Source organism: Doryrhamphus excisus, chromosome 13 (genome assembly GCF_030265055.1).
Source record: "Doryrhamphus excisus isolate RoL2022-K1 chromosome 13, RoL_Dexc_1.0, whole genome shotgun sequence".
Taxonomy (NCBI): domain Eukaryota; kingdom Metazoa; phylum Chordata; class Actinopteri; order Syngnathiformes; family Syngnathidae; genus Doryrhamphus; species Doryrhamphus excisus.
The window spans coordinates 18872961-18897075 of record NC_080478.1 but is presented as its reverse complement, the minus strand read 5'-3'; the positions used below and the strand labels follow the sequence as shown (position 1 = coordinate 18897075).

The following is a 24115-nucleotide window of genomic DNA, read 5'->3' as shown; positions in this document are numbered from 1 at the left end:
GGAGTGAGTTTTCCTGAGCGCGGAGCATCATGGGATACGCACGCACACGTGACTTATTTAATTGACTACAAACCCCACAAAGCACCGCGCTTATGGAAGCCTGGCGACCTGTGTGAAGCTAGCTCCTGTATTAAGTCGTATTTATTATTTCTTTTACGTTATGTTGCGAATGTAAATATTGTATTTCTTAACCAGAGAGTAATTTATATAAGCGCGAATCTGCAGACGTGTGGATATGTTTTGGGAATACTCTTTTAAATGAAAGAATGGATTTAAAAATGGACAAGCTAGGATAAGTATAGCACTAATTTAATACACCGTAACTCGTAGGATACATTGTGACGCATTCAGGGACAGCATTGACACTTGTGAAATCGATGCGTTCAAGTGTACCCCAATGGTGCTTCGTGAAAATGTATTTGCAAAACATTAGCACTTGACGTGCTATTTCAAGAATGGTAATGGACATTTTCTTTCCAGTCTAGTATTCAAATGGAAAAGCAACAATGCACCGCACAGTCGTACACAGCAGGGGACACAACCATACGAAATAGAAAGATTCACACCTTTAAAACTTCATGTTCTGCTCCACTAAATGAAAAAAAGGATTCTGACTCGTCAAAAGAATCAAATGTGACACATGGTGAGCGCTACCATAGAAGAAGAAGAAGTTCCAGCAGTGATGAACCCCCCAGCAGAAGCGGTTTGCTTTTATTGGTGGCTGGACTCTCCTTTTCTACACGCCTCTACAAAATAAAAGAGCCCCCTCATGTGTGGTGAGTGTTGTGCATGTAAATAAATGTAAATAAATCATCAGCGTCAATTTTATTTCATGTCCTTCCTTCTCTAACTCCTTGACCTTCAGCTGGGATGAGACACACTTCGGGAAGATGGGAAGCTACTACATCAACAGGACGTTCTTTTTCGACGTTCACCCTCCTCTTGGAAAGGTAAGACTAAGATGTGGAGGAATGGTGTTTGTTCTTTTTAGTTTCTTGGCTACTTTTGCTGTTTTTCAGATGCTGATTGGACTAGCTGGTTACATGAGTGGCTACGATGGCACCTTTCCTTTCTCCAAGCCTGGAGATAAATATGAACACCACAACTACTGGGGGATGAGAGGGGTATGTTATGTTATGTTATGTTATGTTGCGTTACGTTGTGTTACGTTGTGTTGTGTTACGTTGTGTCATGTTGCGTTATGTTGCATTGCGTTACATTATGTTGTGTTGCGTTATGTTGCGTTGCGTTACATTACTTTGTGTTGCGTTGCGTTACATTACGTTGTGTCATGTTTCATTATGTTGCGTTGCGTTACATTACGTTGTGTCATGTTTCATTATGTTGCGTTACATTGTGTTGCGTTACATTGTGTTGCGTTACATTACGTTATGTTGTTTTGCGTTATGTTGCGTTACATTACGTTACATTGTGCTGTGTTGCGTTACATTGTGTTATGTTGCGTTGTGTCATGTTTCATTATGTTGCGCTACGTTACATTGCGCTGCTTTACGTTGTGTTGCGTTACGTTGCGTTACATTACATTGTGTTGTCATGTTTCGTTATGTTGCATTGTGTTACATTATGTTACGTTGTGTTGTCTTGCGTTACATTATGTTGCGTTACGTTGTGTTGTGTTACGTTGTGTTGTGTTACATTGTGTTGTGTTACATTGTTTTATGTTGGGTTGCGTCATGTTTTGTTATGTTGCGCTGCTTTACGTTGTGTTGTATTATGTTATGTTGCGTTATGTTATGTTGCGTTATGTTATGTTGCGTTTTGTTATGTTGCGTTATGTTATGTTGCGTTATGTTATGTTGCGTTTTGTTATGTTGCGTTTTGTTATGTTGCGTTATGTTGCGTTAGTTTGTGTTGCGTTGCGTTGTGTTACATTACGTTACGTTGTGTTGCATTCTGTTGAGTTGCGTTATGTTGTGTTATGTTGCGTTGCATTATGTTATGTTGTGTTGCGTTCCGTTGCATTATGTTGCGTTGCGTCATGTTTCGTTATGTTGCGTTGTTACGTTACGTTGTGTTGTGTTATGTTGCATTGCGTTATGTTGCATTGCGTTATGTTGCATTGCGTTATGTTTCGTTGCGTTATGTTGCGTTGTGTTACGTTGCATTGCGTTATGTTACGTTGTGTTGCGTTACGTTGTGTTGTGTTACGTTGCGTTGTGTTACGTTGCGTTGTGTTACGTTGCGTTGTGTTACGTTGCGTTGTGTTACGTTGCGTTGTGTTACGTTGCGTTGTGTTACATTGTGTTATGTTATGTTGCGTTGCGTCATGTTTCGTTATGTTGTGCTGCTTTACGTTGCGCTGCTTTACGTTGTGTTGCGTTATGTTATGTTGCGTTATGTTATGTTGCGTTATGTTATGTTGCGTTATGTTATGTTGCGTTATGTTATGTTGCGTTATGTTATGTTGCGTTATGTTATGTTGCGTTACGTTATGTTGCGTTACGTTATGTTGCGTTACGTTATGTTGCGTTACGTTATGTTGCGTTACGTTATGTTGCGTTACGTTATGTTGCGTTACGTTATGTTGCGTTACGTTATGTTGCGTTATGTTATGTTGCGTTATGTTATGTTGCGTTATGTTATGTTGCGTTATGTTGCGTTATGTTATGTTGCGTTACCTTGCGTGATGTTGCGTTAGTTTGTGTTATGTTGCGTTGCGTTGTGTTACATTACGTTACGTTGTGTTGCATTGTGTTGCATTGTGTTGAGTTGCGTTATGTTGTGTTATGTTGCGTTGCATTATGTTATGTTGTGTTGCGTTACGTTACGTTGCATTATGTTGCGTTGCATTATGTTGCGTTGCATTATGTTGCGTTGCATCATGTTTCGTTATGTTGCGTTGTGTTGTTACGTTACGTTACGTTGCGTTGCGTTATGTTGCGTTGCGTTATGTTGCGTTGCGTTATGTTGCGTTGCGTTATGTTGCGTTATGTTGCGTTATGTTGCGTTGCATTATGTTGCGTGGTGTTATGTTGCGTTATGTTATGTTGCATTGCGTTGCATTGCGTACATGAACAAAATGGTGACTCGGAGACTGATCAGTTTTGCAAAGCTGAGGTCGTCTTCTATTCAGAGTTGTCTTATATTTGTATCAATCCAGTATATTTTGTCTTCCATCTAACCATAGTTGCTGTTGAAATGTTTGTTATTCTTTTCCCTCCAGTTATGTGCAGGGTTAGGCTCCTTTCTCCCCATCTTTGCCTACCTCATCGTGTTGGAGGTGTCTCATTCTCACACTGCTGCTGTCATCGCTGCTGCTCTGCTCATATTTGGTACGTGTTAATTAAAAATTAGAATCCTGGAGGGATGAAGGAATATGTCTTCATACTGGCCGTGTCTTCCTGACAGACACTGGCTGCATCACTATTTCCCAGTACATTCTCTTGGACCCGATACTCATGTTCTTCATCATGGCAGCAGTACTGAGCATGGTCAAGTTCAACCAACAACAATACAGGTACATTTTAATATTATACTGTATCGATAATAATACAAGAAAATGTTAAATGTTATGTTTTAAAGTGTAATTTTATAAAGAGGTTGGATGTTGATGGCGCCTTTAATCTGCTCACACGCTTTGCATTTCTTCTGTTGGTTTCAGGCCTTTTTCCGCCCCCTGGTGGTTTTGGATGGTACTAACTGGTGTCAATCTTTCTGGAGCTCTCGGGGTGAAGTTTGTGGGCTTGTTTGTCATCCTGCTGGTGGGACTGAATACAGCGTCTGATCTATGGAGGCTTTTGGGTGATCTGGACCTGATGCTGGTAAAGAAATACACTTTATGATAGGAATTATGGAAACGAAACATGTTTCAATGTTATTTCCTGCTTCCAGGTGGACTTTGGGAAGCACCTCCTGGCTCGGGTCTTCGCGCTCATCCTGCTTCCCGTTTTTCTCTATGTTACAATATTTGCAGTTCACTTCGTTGTGCTAAACAAAAGGTGAGGGCCAAGTGTTGGATGCAGTGTGATGTCAACGCAATGAATCATGTTTGCTCCGTTTCTTACCAGTGGACCTGGAGATGGTTTCTTCAGTTCCGCTTTCCAGTCTCGCCTCATTGGGAACAACCTGCACAACGCATCCATGCCCGAGTGTGAGACACAATATTTTATTTCATAAAATATTAATAATATTTTATTATATTAGTGTGTTTTAATAATAATATGAATATATATAATATTAGTATTATATATATTATTATATATAATAATAATAATAATAAACTAAACTAAAAATAAAACATTAAAATATTAAATTATTATTATAATTTAATATTTTATTTCATAAAATATTAATATTTTATAATATTAGTATATTTTATTTATAATAATATTTTAATAATAATATTAATATATATAATATTAATATTATATGACCAACCTGCACAACGCATCCATGCCCGAGTGTGAGACAATATTTTATTTAATAAAATATTAATATTTTATAATATTAATATATTTTATTAATCATATTTTAATAATAATATTAATATATAATAATATTATATATATTATATATAATAATAATATTTATATATATATGTTTTATTTCATAAAATTGTACTAATATTTTAATGTTAACATATTTTATTTATAATGTTTTAATAATATTAATATATATATATAATATTAATATTGTATATATTATATATAATAATAATATTAATATATATAGTAATAATAGAATAATGTTTTTATTTAATAATATTTTATAATATTAACATATTTTATTTACAATAATGTTTTAATAATATTAATATATATAATAATATATATATTATATCTAATAATATATATATATAATAGTATAATATTATTTATAATATATTTTAATAAAAATATTTATATATAATATTTATATACTATATGATTATATATAATATTTATATATATATATATAATGTAGTGTTTTATTTCATAAAATATTAATAATATTTTATAATATTAACATATTTTATTTATAAGAATGTTTTAATAATAATATTAATATATATAATATTTATATTATATATATATAATATTAATATATAATAATAATATAATAATTTATTTCCTAAAATATAGTATGTAATACAATACATACATATATTACATGTATGTAACGACGTCCTATTCTTCTGTAGACCTGGCATATGGCTCCACCATCACGTTGAAAAACCTTCGCATTGCTGGGGGCTATTTGCACTCTCATTGGCACTTATACCCCGAGGGAGTGGGGGCGAAACAGCAGCAGGTCAGGACCCGATAAAAACATCCTTAATTATAATACAGGTGCTACATTAATATATATTTTATATGTGTCTTTTTAGGTTACAGCCTACTTGCACAAGGACTACAACAACCTGTGGCTGGTTCACAGGCAGAATGATACAAACTGTAAGGAGACCTACGTTTGACTTCATAATCATAACATGTATTAATTACATTGTTTGGTACGTCCTAGCTCAGTGGGGAGCGCCTGATCTCGTCCGTCATGGTGACGTCATCAGATTGGAACACAAAGAGTGAGAAGAATAAAGTCGAATTATCGCCGTTACATGAAAACAAGCATTTTCTCAGCGATGTTTTTTTTTTGTTTATTTCTTCATGTTTTTTTCTCAGAACGACTCGTAACCTTCACAGTCACCTCCACGAGGCCCCGCTGACGAAGAAGCACTTCCAGGTTACAGGTTATGGCATGGTGAGTAATATTTAAGGGTGTACTCGCACATAATAAATAATGAGATATATTATTATTCATGTAGCACAGGGGTGGGCAAACTACGGCCCAGGGGGCCACATCCGGCCCGCCAAGTGTTTGAATACGGCCTGTCCGTTCTTTCCAAAGTATTTCATTTAAACTCAACATACGAACTGGCATCATGCCTTGAGCCAACCTTTTGATGGTTTTATCAATTTTGTTATTTGATGTGGTCTGTTGTTTACAAAGTGCTCCTGAAAAAAGGGACACAAGCATAATGATGATAATAATAATAATAATAATAATAATAACAAATTTTAAAATATTTAAATATAAAATATTTAAATATAAAAATATTTAAATAAAAATATTTAAATATAAAATATTTAAATATAAAATATTTAAATATAAAATATTTAAATAAAAATATTTAAATATAAAATATTTAAATATAAATATAAAATAATAAATAATAATAGCAGATTGCATGACACTTTTACAGCATGTAGCATATATGCTACATATATAGTTATTTTTTAATATATCCTACCAAGCCACGCTCATTGCTTTCGCTTTTCCGTCAGAACGGTACAGGTGACAACAACGACCTTTGGAGGGTTGAGGTGTGTGGAGGTCGCACAGGTGACCCGGTGAAGGTGCTGCGCAGCAAAGTTCGCTTTCTGCACAAAGCTACCGGTTGCGTGCTTTTCTCTTCTGGGAAAACCCTTCCCAAGTGGTAAGTGGAAAATCCTATCCAACCCGGATGTTGAAAAAAAAACTCAAAAAAATTAAAAAATCCAGGCTTGACCGCACATTTTTTTTCAGGGGCTGGGAACAAGTGGAGGTCACGTGCAGTCCCTACTTGAAGGAGACTCTCAATTCTCAGTGGAATATTGAAGATCACATCAATCCCAAGTGTAGGTGTCCCTCAAATCACACCAAAAACCACAAATTTTCTGTTCGGGTTATTGTGTGTAGCTGCTCTATAGGAGTCCACAATTCAATACACAGCACCAGAAAATGAGCACAATGGGTCCCCTTTTACTATCAATGTACCAAAAGGTATAACAACGCTACATTAGGATAACCGAGACCATGAACCGGGCTTACATGGACTGCAGATTGCCCACACTCAGTTAACATGGACCTGTGTATCTGGAAGTCCTCGGGAGCGCTTGGGAGTATGGCGAATCACAGCGGGGCGGGCATACCTAGAGGAAGGCTGGGTGTGGGGTAAATTATACAGACCATTAAGGCATGGAAACACTGCAAAAAGTTTTCTGTTCGGGTTATTGTGTGTAGCTGCTCTACAGGAGTCCACAATTCAATACACAGCACTGCAAAATGGGTCCCCTTTTACTATCAATGTACCAAAGATCTAGAAAGTTTTCTGTTGGGGTTATTGTGTGTAGCTGCTCTATAGGAGTCCACAATTCAATACACATAATGGGTCCCCTTTTACTATCAATGTACCAAAGATCTAGAAAGTTTTCTGTTCGGGTTATTGTGTGTAGCTGCTCTATAGGAGTCCACAATCCAATACACATAATCGGTCCCCTTTTACTATCAATGTACCAAAAGGTATAACAACGCTACTTTAGGATAACCGAGACCATGAACCGGGCTGCACGGCGATCGAGTGGTTAGCGTGCAGGCCTCACTGCTAGGAGACCCGGGTTCAATTCCACCCTCGGCCATCTTATTTGTGGAGTTTGCATGTTCTCCCCGTGCATGCGTGGGTTTTCTCCGGTTTCGTCCCACATTCCAAAAACATGCTAGGTTAATTAGCGACTCCAAATTGTCCATAGGTATGAATGTGAGTGTGAATGGTTGTTTGTCTATATGTGCCCTGTGATTGGCTGGCGACCAGTTCAGGGTGTACCCAGCCTCTCGCACGAAGACAGCTGGGATAGGCTCCAGCGCCCCCGCGACCCTCGTGAGGATAAGCGGCTAAGAAAATGAATGAATGAATGAATGAATGAAGACCATGGTAATGGTAATGGTTTAATTTCATTTGAACATGCATCAGATTACAATTGAATGCATCCCATAATCAGTTCACAGTTCCACATGTCCAAAAGGAGTAGGAAGAAGCAAAGCTTATTAAATCCTACCCCTCCATCTGGTACTTTTACAATGAGTAACTGTTACATTTGTTCACTTCCTGCTTTCCTCATATAGTTTAATTTTTATTTTTTTTTAGGCGAAATTGTGGTAAACGTTTTCATTCCAGCATTCCAAAACTGAGGTTTTAACTGTTCTCTTCTTCCGCAGTGCCCAACATCAGCTTGTCTGTGCTGAAGCCCCATTTTCTTGAAATCCTAATGGAGTCCCACATTGTTATGATACGAGTAAGTGAAAGATAACCTTGTACTTTTCTGCAAGCATGTTGAAACTTAAGGTGGCACGGCGGCCGAGTGGTTAGCGCGCAGACCTCACAGCTAGGACACCGGGGTTCAATTCCACTTTCGGCCATCTCTGTGTGGAGTTTTGCATGTTCTCCCCGTGCATGCGTGGGTTTTCTCCGGGTACTCCGGTTTCCTCCCACATTCCAAAAACATGCTAGGTTAATTAGCGACTCCAAATTGTCCATAGGTATGAATGTGAGTGTGAATGGTTGTTTGTCTATATGTGCCCTGTGATTGGCTGGCCACCAGTCCAGGGTGTACCCCGCACTGGGATAGGCTCCAGCAATAAATGAGTACTTTTGAGTGTATCATTGTATTTAATGAGATTTAATAAGATTCATATGCTTCAGCTAGCATAACAGCTAACTACCCCACATATGTAATACTTAACTTTTCCATAAAGTTAGCGCGCAGACCTCACAGCTAGGAGACGAGGGTTCAATTCCACCCTCTGTCATCTCTGTGGACTCTGTGGAGTTTACATGTTCTCCGCCGTGCATGCGTGGGTTTTCTCCGGGTACTCCGGTTTCCTCCCACATTCCAAAAAAACATGCTAGGTTAATTAGCGACTCCAAATTGTCCATAGGTATGAATGTGAGTGTGAATGGTTGTTTGTCTATATGTGCCCTGTGATTGTACTTGTGTACCCCGCCTCTCCCCGTGCATGCGTGGGTTTTCTCCGGGTACTCCGGTTTGGTTGTTTGTCTATATGTGCCCTGTGATTGGCTGGCGACCAGTCCAGGGTGTACCCCACCTCTCGCCCAAAGACAGCCGGGATAGGCTCCAGCATCCCTGCGACCCTCGTGAGGAAAAAGCAGTACAAAATGAATGAATGTTGAAATGTACCTTCCTTCAGGGTAACAGCGGTTTGAAGCCTAAAGACAACGAGGTGACCTCCAAACCCTGGCACTGGCCTATCAACTACCAGGTATTTTGGAGTGGAATCTATTGTGAAAACCAGTTATTCATTTCAAGTAAATATTCCTTTTTCTTGTGCAGGGACTGAGGTTCTCCGGAGTGAATGAAACCGAGTATCGTGTCTACTTGCTTGGCAACCCTGTAAGCATTGAAGTATTCATTGTAGTTCAATCTACACACATTACTATGACGAAAAAACATATTTTTAGGTGGTGTGGTGGCTGAATCTGGCATGTTTGGGATTGTATCTGATCCTGGTTGCAGTGACCTCGGTTGCCTTTCAAAGAGGTGTCAATGTGAGCCAAAAAAGGAGAGGTAGGATGAACTCGGGAGTGGTAGTGTTATTATACCTCCAGGGACAGAAATAAACTCATGTCTACTGTGTTTCAGAACTTTGTTTGGTGCTCACAAAAGGAGGAGGCCTCTTTTTCCTTGGTTGGCTCCTACACTACATACCCTTCTACACAATGGGCCGGGTTCTGTACTACCATCACTATTTTCCTGCTATGCTGTTTAGCAGCATGCTAACAGGTACTGCTTGTTATGCTAAAGAGGAAACACATATGTATAGCAATGCTTGCTCCTCACAGGAATTACACTGGACTTCCTGTTGAAGATGGCCGACCTCGTGCTCCCCGTGCTGTTTTGTGAGCACCTACAAAGAGTCTCGGAGGTGTTTATTTTGTTAGTTATTCTTTACAGGTGAGATTTTCACTTTTGTATTGCAACATATATGTAGATATTTGTGAATTATAGTTCAAATTTTTTTTTGATAGTTTCTACCTGTTCCATCCGCTCTCCTACGGCATGACTGGACCTTTGGCACACGAACCTGGGAGCGCAATGGCGAAAGTGAAGTGGATGGAGGCCTGGGACTTTTGAAGAGTTTTACTTGAAAATGACGCTAAACATTTGTTACCAAAACAATAAGGAGGTCATTTGTTACACGATCGTACTTGTATTGATATTTTTTTTCAAGGTACAGTACCATGTGTCCAAGTTGGTAGGATCTCACTCATGACCACCAACCTTCTTTAACTTGCAGTTTGTTTTCCATAATTTCTCATGTTGTCATAATTAACAGTATGTCAAGTGCCTCGAAACTGTGAATCTAAAACACTTTAATTTCTTTGGGAGTCAATTTGACAGTAGCATATGTCTTAAACCATTTCTTTATGTCAGTATTTGTATCCATTTTTCTAGTGACATAGAAATGCTTATATGCAACTATGTTAATAAATTGATATTCTTCTAGTATGTGTGTTCTAATAATGCTTCACTTATGATAACTATGTTTTTATAAAGTATTTTCACATTTTATATTTTACCGCTGTGACTTTCTCTGCGTTTTTCATATATTATATTATACTGTTTTAAAAAAAACCCTAGCGGCCATGAGGGGAATTGCATCAATACGAGAGCGCTCATAAAGTCTGCTGCCATTGGCTCACTTCAGTCACGTGTTCATTTCGAAGATGGCGTCTCCAAATGGAGGTAAATTCTAATTCTTTACCGAGCTGTTCTACGTCTATGTCGGAATTTCGTAGTGTTTTTGGACAGAAAACCGTCGTCTATCTCACTCGAACACGATAACGAGTCAAAGTGTACATTTTACGATTTGCGTGTGGGCTGTTAAAAGTATCTGTTTGACCGAAAGCTTCAAGTAGCCACGGTGTTTGTCCAATGTAACAACAGTAACAGTGGACATTTGACACATAAACAGCTAAACGTAGCATTAAATGCACGTCTTCGTTAATACAACATTTGGGTGAAATCACACAATACTTTATAATTTAACAGCGTAACGAACAAGCTTTCGTGAAATGAGACTCGTTAGTGTCGGCTACGCCTAATAGCTATATTTTATACTCTCTTGAGCCTGTATGTACCAAAATAACACGTTCACTATATCTTAGCTTAGTCTCTTATTGCTAAATATTGTCTCGGTTACAAACGGTAGGCTCAATTAATGACAGCATTCGTCACCTTTTTATCAAGAAAGAAGACAATTATATGACTTCTATACTGTCGATATACTATACTGACTGGATACTTCATTAAGTACACCAGTACAACCTAATGACGTCACACAAAAGAGCTGTATCAACAGCTATGCATTGAAATACTATCATTTGAAATACTAAAGAAACTGATATCTATTAATATATCTGTACTGTAAGGACTGAATTTGAAACCAAAAGCAGAAAAATGCAACAAAATGGAGAGCACGCAAGTGTATTCGAGTCATATTCCATGTTGAGTACTACAATTGTGTACATGTTGGCAGGTCTGCACTAGGATAGAAGCCTCAATCCCTGACAGTTGACCGCGCAAACACCTTTTCTGTACGAGACCATGCAATTGTGCACCATTATAAAGTATAACAACAAACATGGTTAATGCGATACCACAATTATACTAGATAGTTTCTGCACAAAACAAAAAGTGTATAAGTTCTTGTCCTAACAGGTGAAGACTTTGAAACCTCTTTGCTCAGTTTGGAAAAACTGGACAGAGCGTCACCAGACCTTTGGCCAGAGCAGTGTAAGAAGAACTACAATTTGTAAGGAGACATCTTGTTTTTCTTTGTTGTTTTAATGAAAGTCCTCTTTTTTTATATATATATAGTGCCTGGAGTTGCCGAATTTGCTGCATCTTATAAAAATGTGAGTTATTAGTATCTGTTTTGAGTGTTGGATTTTTTTTTTTTCGTGTTCCCCTTTTTTTTGAAATGAAATGTTTTGTGGTTTCTGTAGCCCATCACAAATTCACCCCCCAAGTGGATGGCTGAGCTTGAGAGCGAGGACATTGAAATGTTAAAAGGTAATTATGATTTTTGCAGGGTATGGAGAATTTGATAGGGACATATGTAATGTTAATTATGTTTTTTTTTGTTATTTTTGCAGAGCTGGGCAGCTTAACAACAGCGAACCTAATGGAGAAGGTTAAAGGTCTTCAGAACCTTGCTTACCAACTGGGCTTAGAAGAATGTAAGTACCACGAGCAACATAAGAACAGTCATAATAATGCTTCATATAGCACAAATTAATAGTTATGACAATGACTTGACGGCTGTCATAATATGTATTCATATTATAATCGAAAAACATTAAAAAGTCTACACTGGAGGTTATAGTTTCACCACTAGATGGCGCCTAGACACGCAGTAATAGCTGTAATTCAGTACTACATTATCCTAGGTAGACATTTTTAAGTTGTTATTTGGAATCACCTCATGTCCAACACGTTGACCTTGACAAATAACAGATTTAGGTCAATCTTGTTATCGTGGAGAAAGGTTAGAAACACTGTCACGGCAGCAGCTGATAATATAACAAGTGCTCCAAGCATGTGATGCATGCAAAATCTACTTTTTAATCCTTTTCCCCTTTCACTACCTCCATTGTCATAATCCATGTGGAGTGTGGATTAGAGAGATATAGCTAAGTGCTCGTGTTTTCCTAAGAGAAAACGGGTGTTTTGTTTTCCAGTGTGCAATAGCACCCAAGCAATGGAATTGCTTACCACCAGCGTGGCGTTCAATTCAAACAACTGAAATTACTGTGAATCCTCGCAAACTAAGCATAATATTACTACTAACTACTTACTGTGTGAATGGGCTCTGACGTTTTTTAGTAATACACAAAGCTGATACAATTCAAAAGTGAAGTTTGCAAGATTTAAGGCAGGGGTGTCCAAACTTTTTTCACCAAGGGTCAAACATAGAAAAATGGTGGGACGCATCAAAGCAAATTTCTGTAACAACTAACAATATATGGAATTAATAGTAGGGCAAATAAAAAAATAACCATGGTGCTGCTTTGGATATGATGGTGTTTGTCTTCTTCACCATCTTCGGTTCTGTGCCAACTTGGGGGACTTGTAGGTGGTGTGTTTTGGCTTTTTTCGGTCTTTGCTATTTTGATGGCATGCTAGTACATGCTATGCTATTGTTGTGATCACATGGGCTCTATCCATCTGGAATGGACTGCTTGTGCTGGAGTGCTGATATCAGACCGATTACCGTATTTTCTGGACTATAAGAGTATAAGTCGCATGAGGCCAAAAATGCATATGCTTAGGCAGAAAAAAAACATACATAAGTCGCATTTTTTGCGGCTTTATTTACTGTATTTTCTGGACTATAAGTCGCTCCGGAGTATAAGTCGCACAAGGCCAAAAATGCCTAATTAGGTAGAAAAAAAACATACATAAGTTGCATTTTTTACGGGTTTATTTACCATATTTTTTGGACTATAAGTCGCTCCGGAGTATAAGTCGCACAAGGCCAAAAATGCATCATTAGGTAGAAAAAAAAACATACATAAGTGGCATTTTTTGTGGGTTTATTTACTGTATTTTCTGGACTATAAGTCGCTCCGGAGTATAAGTCGCACAAGGCCAAAAATGCATAATTAGGTAGAAAAAAAAACATACATAAGTGGCATTTTTTCGGGTTTATTTACTGTATTTTCTGGACTATAAGTCGCTCCGGAGTATAAGTCGCACAAGGCCAAAAATGCATAATTAGGTAGAAAAAAAAACATACATAAGTGGCATTTTTTGCGGGTTTATTTACTGTATTTTCTGGACTATAAGTCGCTCCGGAGTATAAGTCGCACAAGGCCAAAAATGCATAATCAGGTATAAAAAACATACATAAGTCGCATTTTTTGCAGGTTTATTTAATGTATTTTCTGGACTATAAGTTGCTCCGGAGTATAAGTCGCACAAGGCCAAAAATGCATAATTAGGTATAAAAAAAAACATACATAGTAAGTCGCACAAGGCCAAAAATGCATAATTAGGTAGAAAAAAACCATACATAAGTCGCATTTTTTGCGGGTTTATTTCCTGTATTTTCTGGACTATAAGTCGCTCCAGAGTATAAGTCGCAGGAACGGCCAACCTATGAAAAAAAAGTGCGACTTATAGTCCGGAAAATACAGTATATCAATATCAGATGTCTGCAGCTCTAGTAACTGTGGAGCTGTAAGACCATAGTAGATGTTTTATTAGTTATTACCCTGTTCTCATGGCTTTTCTTCACCATTTTAAACAATCATAACATAACGAGTGTGTCTAATCTCCTTGAATTCTTCTGAACCCAGAAGAGCATGTAATCCACTTGGTATAAAGATGTTAGCTGTCATAGGCGGAGGACTATAGGATTTGCAATCATGTCATGTATTGGTGCTTGACGGGACACAATGATGGTTATTATTGGTGTCGGAGCTGCCCTGTAATGGGGGGGGGGGGCTGTTTAATGCTCTCTAGTTTAATTTTCTCCTTTTCCGAGCTGTCAGGGGAGGGCTTGTAAATCTCAGCTACTTTTTCATCTAGTTTGCGGTCCTCCTCAGGACCCGTAAACGAGAAGACTCGGTAGAGGCAAAGCACGTGTTTGGGGGGGGGATTTATTGCCCCTCCCCCCTCACGGACATGTGGACCATTAAAAGGGAAGCTGGTTAATAGGCAGGGCACAATCAAGCTGTGAAAACTCACCCAGTCGGAAAGGCGACCTGAGCCAGACTTTAATAAAACACATAAAAATCATTCCCTTCTGCTCTGGATAGCAGCTGAGCCACTGTTGATTTTTTTTTTTTTTTTCCTCGAGACACATCACGGTTTCATGTTAATACATCAGCTTGGATGTAATAGAATAGCGTGACACACCCTTTACCCCCGCCCCCTCCCTGCCAACTCCCACCAGCACCTCCAACAATGACTGTGTGATGCCGGCCTGGTTTATTCCCATTGGGGTTTAACGCGTGCCTCTTCCTTCAGCCCAGCTGTTACTCCCTCCTTGTGATGAATACCTCTGTCGCGGGCTGCTGAGCGTGGGCATCGGGCCTTACGCCTCCGGGGAAAGCTCAGTGCTCTGATAAGTGCTGTTATTGGAGGTAATTGAAAGCTGAGTGTTCCTTAGGGATACTCTGAAGGGACTCTGCTTATGATTGGGCCCGGTTGGTGACGGTACTCTATCCCAGTGATTTTCAACCACTGTGCCGCGGCACACTAGTGTACCTTGAGAAACCGCCAGGTGTGCCGTGAGGAATTATCCAATATCACTTTTTATAATTAACATTTATTAATCATCATTTGCAAATATTATGTCAATAGCCATTATGTCAATAGTATACATGGACCCAAATATTCCAATTGCATTTGGTTTATTTGCTCAAACGGAAAGAATTGAACAGGGATGGAATATTCCTTTCCCCAATCCGATTGAGGTATCTGTACCCGCTCAAACGGAAAGTTGTCAGGGTGCGTTCTTCTTCATGGTGTTTTTCTTCTTCTGTTGTTTATTGGTGGTTGGCAAGCAGCTTTCGTGTGCATTAGCGCCATCTGTGAAACAGAATCTAAACCCTTCTATACTTTATTCACAAGTCCAGTTTTATTAAAAAAGAAAATATTTATCTATATAAAACATGTCCTGAGTTTAATTATAAAATATTAGCAAGATTGAATTTGTTCTTTTACTGTTTAAATTCATCCCGGGTGCGTTCTTTCAGCGAATGCTCAGATATGACGTAACACGCAGATCCAGACCTTCTTCAGTTTTAAAAATGGAGGCGAGCAATCGGCACTGGACTAAGCAAAGTTTGTTTTTGATTCAAACTAAATTTCAAGACTGGACAGTCGAAAAACTGTAAATACAGAGTTATTCCAACAAGTGAAAGAAAAACTTGGGGAAGACGGTATCACGTGATGTTGATGTTTACGTTTTACTGCGCATGCCCTATTGACTCCTATTGATACCTATTGATTCTGGTTGATTTTCACAGCGCATGTAGACAAGAGATTGGAATATTCCTTTCTATGGATACCATTGTTTCCCGAAAGGTCATTCGGAAAGAGAAAAACTCGTCATGTAAAAACATGGCTACTGTCGAGTGTCTGTGGTGTAAAAACTGGCAGAGCAATGTAATATTGGTCCGTGTGGCAACACCTACCTTGTTCCTCTGATAGACTTATTGATGCATGTGTGAGGTCATGGTGACATTTTGTAACATTTTTGGTTAGTGGTGTGCCACAAGATTTTTCCAATGTAAAAAACGTGCCGTGGCTCAAAAAAGGTTGAAACACACTGCTCTATCCTATACTTGTGTGCTCCGAGCAACTGTTTAACACTAAAAACACGCCATTAATGAGGATTGTCTCCATATTTAGATGTTACAGGGCTCGACAATGGCCCGGGGCAAGTTAAAACAAAATTCCGGCAAGTAAATCCAATCAGTTATATTCCGGTCGGGGAAGTGTACTTTGGCATGCCATACTGCCAAGAGTTTTTTTTTTTTTTTAAGCGGTTCTTGTTGGGTGTTGGTAAAACACGGACCGCGTAATTCCGGTGGTACAGTAAACCTCGGATATATCGAACTCGGATATATCGGAAATTCGCTATATATCGGACAGATAAAAAAGAACCAATTTTTCTGTAATGCATTTCCAATAAAAATTCATTGCATATATCGGATTTTTTTATAACGGATTTCGCCTATTTCGGACAAAATCTCCAGTCCCGTTCCAATGCATTTCCATTAAATTTCCCTCGCATATATCGGATATATCGCCGCATCGTGGTGCTCCGATTCGCCGAATCGTGACAGGCCGCTATACGACGTCATTTGCAGCGTTTGCAGCGTTGCCTGCGCGTCCAGGTACATTGGAAACATAGTCAAGGAAGTGCCTTTTTATAACGGATAAAATCCGATTTACGCATATACCGGATATAAATCCGATATATGCGTAAAACGGACATTTTCCGGTATACGCATATACCGGATTTCGCTTATATCGGACAAAACCAGTGGGAACAATTGAATCCGATATATCCGAGGTTTACTGTAATTTGCAAACCGATCCTTGCAAATCTTGAAATGGACCAATCAGCATCGTTTATTTAGACCGCAGGTCCACAGTCCGCGTTTTACCCACACCCGTTCTTGTTCGCGATTAACCAATCAGCGATGGTTTAACTACGAAAACATCTATCATGGTCTTAATTCTTCAACAACTTCTGAAGGAAAAAAAACACCAAAAAGTGATGAAACAGTGCCTCCTAAACAAGTATATTATTAGCGGCAGCAAATTTAAATGATGGTGACAGGTGAGTGAATCACATTGCTGTGACAATTTGAAGCGGTCACAATGAAAACACCACCGATTAGATCCGATACCAAGTACTGATTTTGCACAAGCTTACAAAAATCTAGCGCTTCCATTTCTCTGTGTATTTTTTCTCACCGTTGTTTCACAAATTATTGCATTTTTTTCTGGATTAAAAACACTTTACTAGTACACAAACGTGTCTATTCAATAATGTTTCATTGTGGTGCACAACTTATAAATATCATTGCTTACTACGATGTGTAAGGTAGTATGGCATGCCATGTTAACATACATCGCCACAATTTTTCAGACTTTCCTCCAAATGCAGTACTATTCAGTCAGTACTATTATCTGATGAATTATCAGCATATATTGATATATGATATAATTATGGCAGTCTTTTCATTGTACATGGGGCAAGTAGTTCTCACCTTAAGGATTCCCCATAGGCAAGTAATTTTTCTTTTTAATGTAGAGCCCTGTGTTATGACAGGACCTGTTAAGCACAACAACAACAAAAAAACACAAGTGTTTAACTGGGCGTCCACGGGGTCTTAAAAAAAAGTCTAAAATCCAATCAATTCAGGCCTGAAAAAGTCTCTTATAATCTCATAAAAAAAGAAAGGCAAGTCAAAGTTGCCATGCTTCCAAACAGACCGTAACGCCTATTCGGTATGCTAGTTCTTTATTAGCAACAACTCTGCCCTTCAGCCTCACTCTGCTGCAGTCAGCAAACGTCGCCGCAATAACACTTCCTGCATCCCGTTAAGTACGGCCTTGAAAATAAAAAAAAAAAACATGCAAGTGTAATTGCGCTGGGGAAGTTATGAGAAAAAGAAGAGAAAGTCGTACCTTATCTTGATGAAACGTTGAATACCCCCGATTTAGATAGCGGGCTACTCCTGACTCATAGATTAATATGGCAATATACAGTCATATTTCAACATCCAGAGCTTATACGTTAAGCCCGTCCTGTTTACATCCACCTGCCAACATGTACACATTTATAGTACTCAACATGCAATTTGACTCTTAAATACTGACTCTGCACGGTGGACGAGTGGTTACTACTACGCAGACCTCACAGGAGACACGAATTTGATTCTCATGATTACTGTGATTACTCATTTGATCGCATATTGTTTTAAGACGAAAAACCTCAACAACTCGCCGGAACTACGTTCCTCAACAACAAAAAAACGACCAGAATTCGGCTCACAAGAAGAAGGGCTGCACAGTAGAGGTGGTTAGTGCGCAGGCCTCACAGCTAGGATACCCAAGTTCAATTCCACCCTCGGCCATCTTCTGTGTGGAGTTTGCATGTTCTCCGCCGTGCATGCGTGGGTTTTCTCCGGGTACTCCGGTTTCCTCCCACATTCCAAAAACATGCTAGGTTAATTAGCGACTCCAAATTGTCCATATGAATGTGAGTGTGAATGGTTGTGTGGGCAGTTTTTGTTGTTTTGGGTTTTTTTTTTAAAAAGTCTGAAAAACACAAGTCGTCTTATATTTGAGGTCTAAAAATTTATAAATGCAAACAAATAGGTGCCGCCAAACAGAGTCAGAGCTTTTCTTCCTGTCACTCACACACACATGCCTGTCTTTGAAAACATTATTTTTTTTTTGTCTTATATTTTTCCAAAAAAGATCTTGAAAAAGGGCTGCACGGCGATCGAGTGGTTAGCGCGCAGCTAGGAGACCCGCGTTCAATTCCATCCTCGACCATCTTCTGTGTGGAGTTTGCATGTTCTCCCCGTGCATGCGTGGGTTTTCTCCGGGTACTCCGGTTTCCTCCCACATTCCAAAAACATGCTAGGTTAATTAGCGACTCCAAATTGTCAAATAGGTATGAATGTGAGTGTGAATGGTTGTTTGTCTATATGTGCCCTGTGATTGGCTGGCGACCAGTCCAGAGTGTACCCCGCATTTCGCCCGAAGACAGCTGGGATAGGCTCCAGCACCTCCGCGACCCTTGTGAGGAAAAGCGGTAGAAAACGAATAAATGAATGAATGAACATAACCGATTACTTATTATTATAGGGCGGCACGGCGGTGAAGTGGTTAGTGCGCAGACCTCACAGCTAGGAGACCAGGGTTCAATTCCACCCTCTGCCATCTCTGTGTGGAGTTTGCGTGGGTTTTCACCGGGTACTCCGGTTTCCTCCCACATTCCAAAAACATGCTAGGTTAATTAGCGACTCCAAATTGTCAAATAGGTATGAATGTGAGTGTGAATGGTTGTTTGTCTATATGTGCCCTGTGATTGGCTGGCCACCAGTCCAGGGTGTCGGTAGAAAATGAATGATTACTTATTATTATCTCATGTGACTTTTTATGTCCTGGTTGTATTAAAAATAAACATAAAAACAATGAAAAAGCATTTTTTTTTGTTTTTATTCGAAAAATTTGTTTGATATTCAATAATTTCTTCGTGGCGGCACTATTTTTTTTATGTGTCAACTTAAATCGGGGCATTGGAAAACGGAGGTTCCACTGTATAAGTTGAAATCTGAATCGGACAGAACCACCTGTCGTCGTCCCTCGCTCATTCCAATGCCACCTGTGCCGACCCCTGGTGAAGGTGAAGCCCGAAGGTCACCCCGTCTTGACAGTTCCTAATGGTTCCTCATTCAACGCCTCCTTCTCCTCCACACCCCCAGGATCAATCTCAGGCCTATTAGAAGTGTGCCTGCCGCTGAATATGATTGCAATTCACTCGGGCCCCACTGCTGCTAATGTGCCTCGATCAATCCATCAGGGCGGGCTGACCACCCGGACGGGTGGTTATGAAGTGCCTTTGCTGACAGTCACTGAATGAGGAGCGGGGGTGGGGTGCCTTACTTCACCACTCCTATTACACCGGACTCCTGTTTTCTCCTTGAATCATGTTTTTACCGCGGATTCCTCAGAATTCAAAGCGGACTTTTCAATGATTTTTTTTTTGTAGAGTTAACCTTGCTTTATTCTTACACTGCTAAATACAGTGCTTCATTGTGGGTGTGTGTGTGTGTGGGGGGGGGGAGTATCCCTGCAAACATTTTGCAAGCAAATGAGACTGCGGCTGTATCTCGTAGACGCTGTTCATATACCAGACAGGATCAGTGCTGGCGCTGTGTGAAAAAGGAGAAGAGGCAGCGCTTTCCACGCATACACACACACACACACACACATCCTCTCATCTCTGCCTGCCTGCTTCCTCCCTGAGCAGATCGGAAATGACACCTCATTTCCATAAAGGCATTAGGAATTCATTGAATTTTCTTTCCCGGCTAATCATAGCGCGGCTGTAAAACCTTTTAGGCTTTTTTAATGAATGATTTTTGACTGATTGCCTATTAATAAGGACACCTCTTGAACAGGCATAGTAAGGGGCTGGGACTAGAGTGCAAATGTGTTTGTTTTTGTGTATGTGTGTGTGTGTCGATGAGGCGAAAATGCACGGGGGGGGGAGCACCCCCCCGACTGGGACATAAAGAGGAACCGGTAGCTCCCCTGGGAAATCACAGCTCGTGTCTGCATCTTAAATATCCCTGTGAAGTATCAATAAGTGGGTAATTGAATTTTGAACACAAACATGAGCGTCAGGTGTATGTGTCGCACGGCGGAGGAAGAAGAGGGGGGGGTGGTTTGAATGTGTGCTTGTGTGTTTCATCTCCTCTGTGTCCCCCCCCCCAGGGAGGAGTATGGTGAAAGTGGATGTTAAACCCATTAAATAAAGCTTACAGGCCATAATAGCTGAGCGCCACTTGGAGACGGGCAGCGAGGGTCAGATAGTCCTCTTAGCTCTTAATGAAAGCGAATCAGGGCAGACAGGGGGGGGACCGGGGTCCAGGACTTCAGTTAACCCAGGTGGTCATCTGTCTTGGGGGGGGGGGGGCTAACAGGGGTCGTGCAGCTCACTGGGAGCGTGCCACATCCAAGAGGTGCGAGGGGAGTAGGGGATGGTGGAGTAATGATTACTCTCATTTCATACCGCGGTGTGTGTGTGTGGGGGGGGGGGGGGGGGTCATGGTTGAGGATGTGACAGTGACACCCAGATCATTCGCCATAGGAAGATGTTCCACTGCTACAATTTCCATTCCAACCACTTGTCATTTCCTGCAAATGAAAATGATTTAACGCTGCAGAGCACGTAGAAAATGGTCGGGGTTCCGCCACGGAATTTCTTACACATATGTATGGGTGTTTTTTAATTTAGAAAAAGTTACCATTTGAGATGAAATCAGAACACTTTCATCTGTTTTGCATATATAGTTTAATCTTCTTAACGTTAGCTCTGACTGTGATGATAACGCTGTCATACTTCCTGGTTGAAGCCAGAATGGAACCTCAAAAAAATATGAATATATGCTTGTACAGTAAACCTCGGATATATCGGATTCAATTGTTCCCACTGGTTTTTGTCCGATATAAGCGAAATCCGTTATATGCGTATACCGGAAAATGTCCGTTTTACGCATATATCGGATTTATATCCGGTATATATGCGTAAATCGGATTTTATCCGTTATAAAAAGGCACTTCCTTGACTATGTTTCCAATGTACCTGGACGCGCAGGCAACGCTGCAAACGCTGCAAATGACGTCGTATAGCGGCCTGTCACGATTCGGCGAATCGGAGCGCCACGATGCGGCGATATATCCGATATATGCGAGGGAAATTTAATGGAAATGCATTGGAACGGGACAGGAGATTTTGTCCGAAATAGGCGAAATCCGTTATAAAAAAAATCCGATATATGCAATGAATTTTTATTGGAAATGCATTACAGAAAAATCGGTTCTTTTTTATCTGTCCGTTGTGAGCGAATATCCGATATATCCGAGGTTTACTGTACAATGTGGACTTAAACCAAAACTGTCTCGATTATGTCTTACTTAGTTGTTGTTTTTTTCTTTGGCTTTTTGTGTTTTTAGTGATACCACCAGAAACCGGGGTAATAGGAATGGCAAATGACTGTATAACCCGCAGATGCGGAAATTGAACCTGGAAAATCTTGGAAAATTAACAATTGTTTTGTTTTGTTTTTAATTTTTTTTGTGTAGCTCAACGTCCACTAGCTGAAATTGTTATGTAGACTACAATTTGTTTTTGTTTTTGTGGTCGAGTGGTTAGTGCGCAGACCTCACAGCTAGGAGACCCGAGTTCAATCCCACCCTCGGCCATCTCTGTATGGAGTTTGCATGTTCTCCCCGTGCATGCATGTTTTTTTTTTTTTTTAATATTTTTTGTGTAGCTGAACGTCCCCTAGCTGAAATTGTTATGTAGACCACAAACTAGTTTTTTGGACAGTTTCTTTTTTTTGTTTTTGTTTTTTTTAAGTCTGAAAAACACAAGTCGTCTTATATTTGAGGTCTAAAAATGTATACATGCAATCAAATAGGTGCCGCCAAACAGAATCAGATCTTTTCTTCCTGTCACTCACATACACATGCCAGTCTTTGAAAACATGATTTTTTTTTTGTCTTATATTTTTCCAAAATAGGTCTTGAAAAAGGGCTGCACTGTGATAATAACCCTGTCATACCTCCTGGTTGAAGCCAGAATGGAACCTAAAAAAATATGAATATACGTATGCTTGTACAATGTGGACTTAAACCAAAACTGTCACGATTATGTCTTACTTAGTTTTTTTTTTCTTTGGCTTTTTGTGTTTTTAGTGATACCACCAGAAACGGGGTAATAGGAATGGCAAATGACTGTTATTAATAAAAAATAATAATAACAGAATGTACACAACAAAGCCGGTTTAGAGGCTAACCTCTCGGGCCCATGCCGTAATCCAACACACAAGTTAAATAATTCTGCTAACTTATTTTTACACTTGTAAGACAATGTCTCAATTAATTTAATTATCACTTTTAAGTATAGTTACAGCATATAATTCTTTCACCTCATTTAATATTCTTGTTTTTAACGAAATGTGAGCGCTCATCCTGATTGTGTTTGACTTTGGAGGTGGCCGCCCTATTGACAGCGTGATTATTCTTGTAAATTATCACCAATTGTTTAGCTATAAGCAATATAGCGTACAGGTGCCCCCCCCCTCCCGCCCCCCGATGGAAGCACATACCCGTGAAATGTTAATGAGATGGCGCCAAATCAGTAGGGCAAGGGAACAAGCCCTCGCGATCCATAAAGTGGCGTTTAGTATGGATGGCGGTAGTAACAAGATGCTGATTAACTTAGTGCAAAATTAGTAATTGACCTTTCTAATCAACTAAACAAATCTCTAAGTTCTCCTAATCAGTATTGATCTCTCCTGTTGTATGACAACGCTTGCGTATGTCCGTGTGTTATGTTGAGTGCTCGTGTCTTAGGAGGTGAGCGATTTGGAGGCTTCTCCATCAGTTGTTGTTTGCGATTAAACCAAATGTGAGATTAATCTCTTAATTTACCTTGTGTTAGTGCAGATTTAACAAATAGATGTCTATATTTTGTTGAGAACTGATATTTAGCTGAATGGTACCTATGTTCTCCTGCTGATTTACTAAAGAACTATATAGAACACAGTATTTTGTGTGCCTTGGAAAAATAAGTCAAAATCATCAAAAATGGCTGATACCGTGGTACCACGAACAACCAGATTGAATGGGTTAATTATATCTCAGACACTGGACATGCTGTGAAATATAACTGGTGACCGTTCATTAATGGTGCGGACAAGTCCAAACATCTGCATTGGTTGATCTGCAAAATCTTTCAGTAAATTTGATCAAATGTAGAATTAGTACAGCTTCTGCTTAGACAACAAGTAGCAAGTAGCCTCCTGTGGAAAAACATTCATTCATGCACGCAGGCGTGCTGGAGCCTATCCCAGCTGTCTTCGGCCGAGAGGCGGGGTACACCCTGGACTGGTGGCCAGTACAATCACAGGGCACATATAGACAAACAACCATTCACACTCACATTCATACCTATGGACAATTTGGAGTCGCTAATTAACCTAGCATGTTTTTGGAATGTGGGAGGAAACCGG

General features: G+C 39.6%; 2 protein-coding genes across 2 annotated transcripts in view; both read left to right on the top strand.

Annotated features, from left to right (window-relative positions):
• The first annotated feature begins 97 nt into the window (after positions 1 to 97).
• Positions 98 to 10237, top strand: LOC131140252 (protein O-mannosyl-transferase 2-like). The gene is made up of 21 exons (XM_058090503.1): positions 98 to 776; positions 866 to 950; positions 1020 to 1124; positions 3185 to 3293; positions 3370 to 3478; positions 3623 to 3782; positions 3853 to 3959; positions 4029 to 4111; positions 5141 to 5250; positions 5327 to 5393; positions 5461 to 5521; positions 5619 to 5697; positions 6282 to 6433; positions 6523 to 6614; positions 7972 to 8048; positions 8962 to 9033; positions 9105 to 9164; positions 9233 to 9338; positions 9414 to 9554; positions 9614 to 9725; positions 9800 to 10237. Exons 1-21 carry the CDS (start codon positions 493 to 495, stop codon positions 9903 to 9905), a joined length of 2277 nt encoding a protein of 758 aa, XP_057946486.1. The 5' UTR covers positions 98 to 492; the 3' UTR covers positions 9906 to 10237.
• Positions 10238 to 10492: 255 nt separating this feature from the next.
• LOC131140559 (protein lin-52 homolog) overlaps positions 10493 to 24115 on the top strand; it is a 22249-nt gene continuing 8626 nt past the window's right edge. The window contains exons 1-5 of the mRNA XM_058091098.1: positions 10493 to 10517; positions 11493 to 11567; positions 11652 to 11689; positions 11780 to 11846; positions 11930 to 12013. Of these exons, the coding sequence (XP_057947081.1) occupies positions 10499 to 10517; positions 11493 to 11567; positions 11652 to 11689; positions 11780 to 11846; positions 11930 to 12013 (283 nt within the window). The 5' untranslated portion in view covers positions 10493 to 10498. The remainder of the gene's footprint in view (positions 10518 to 11492; positions 11568 to 11651; positions 11690 to 11779; positions 11847 to 11929; positions 12014 to 24115) is intronic.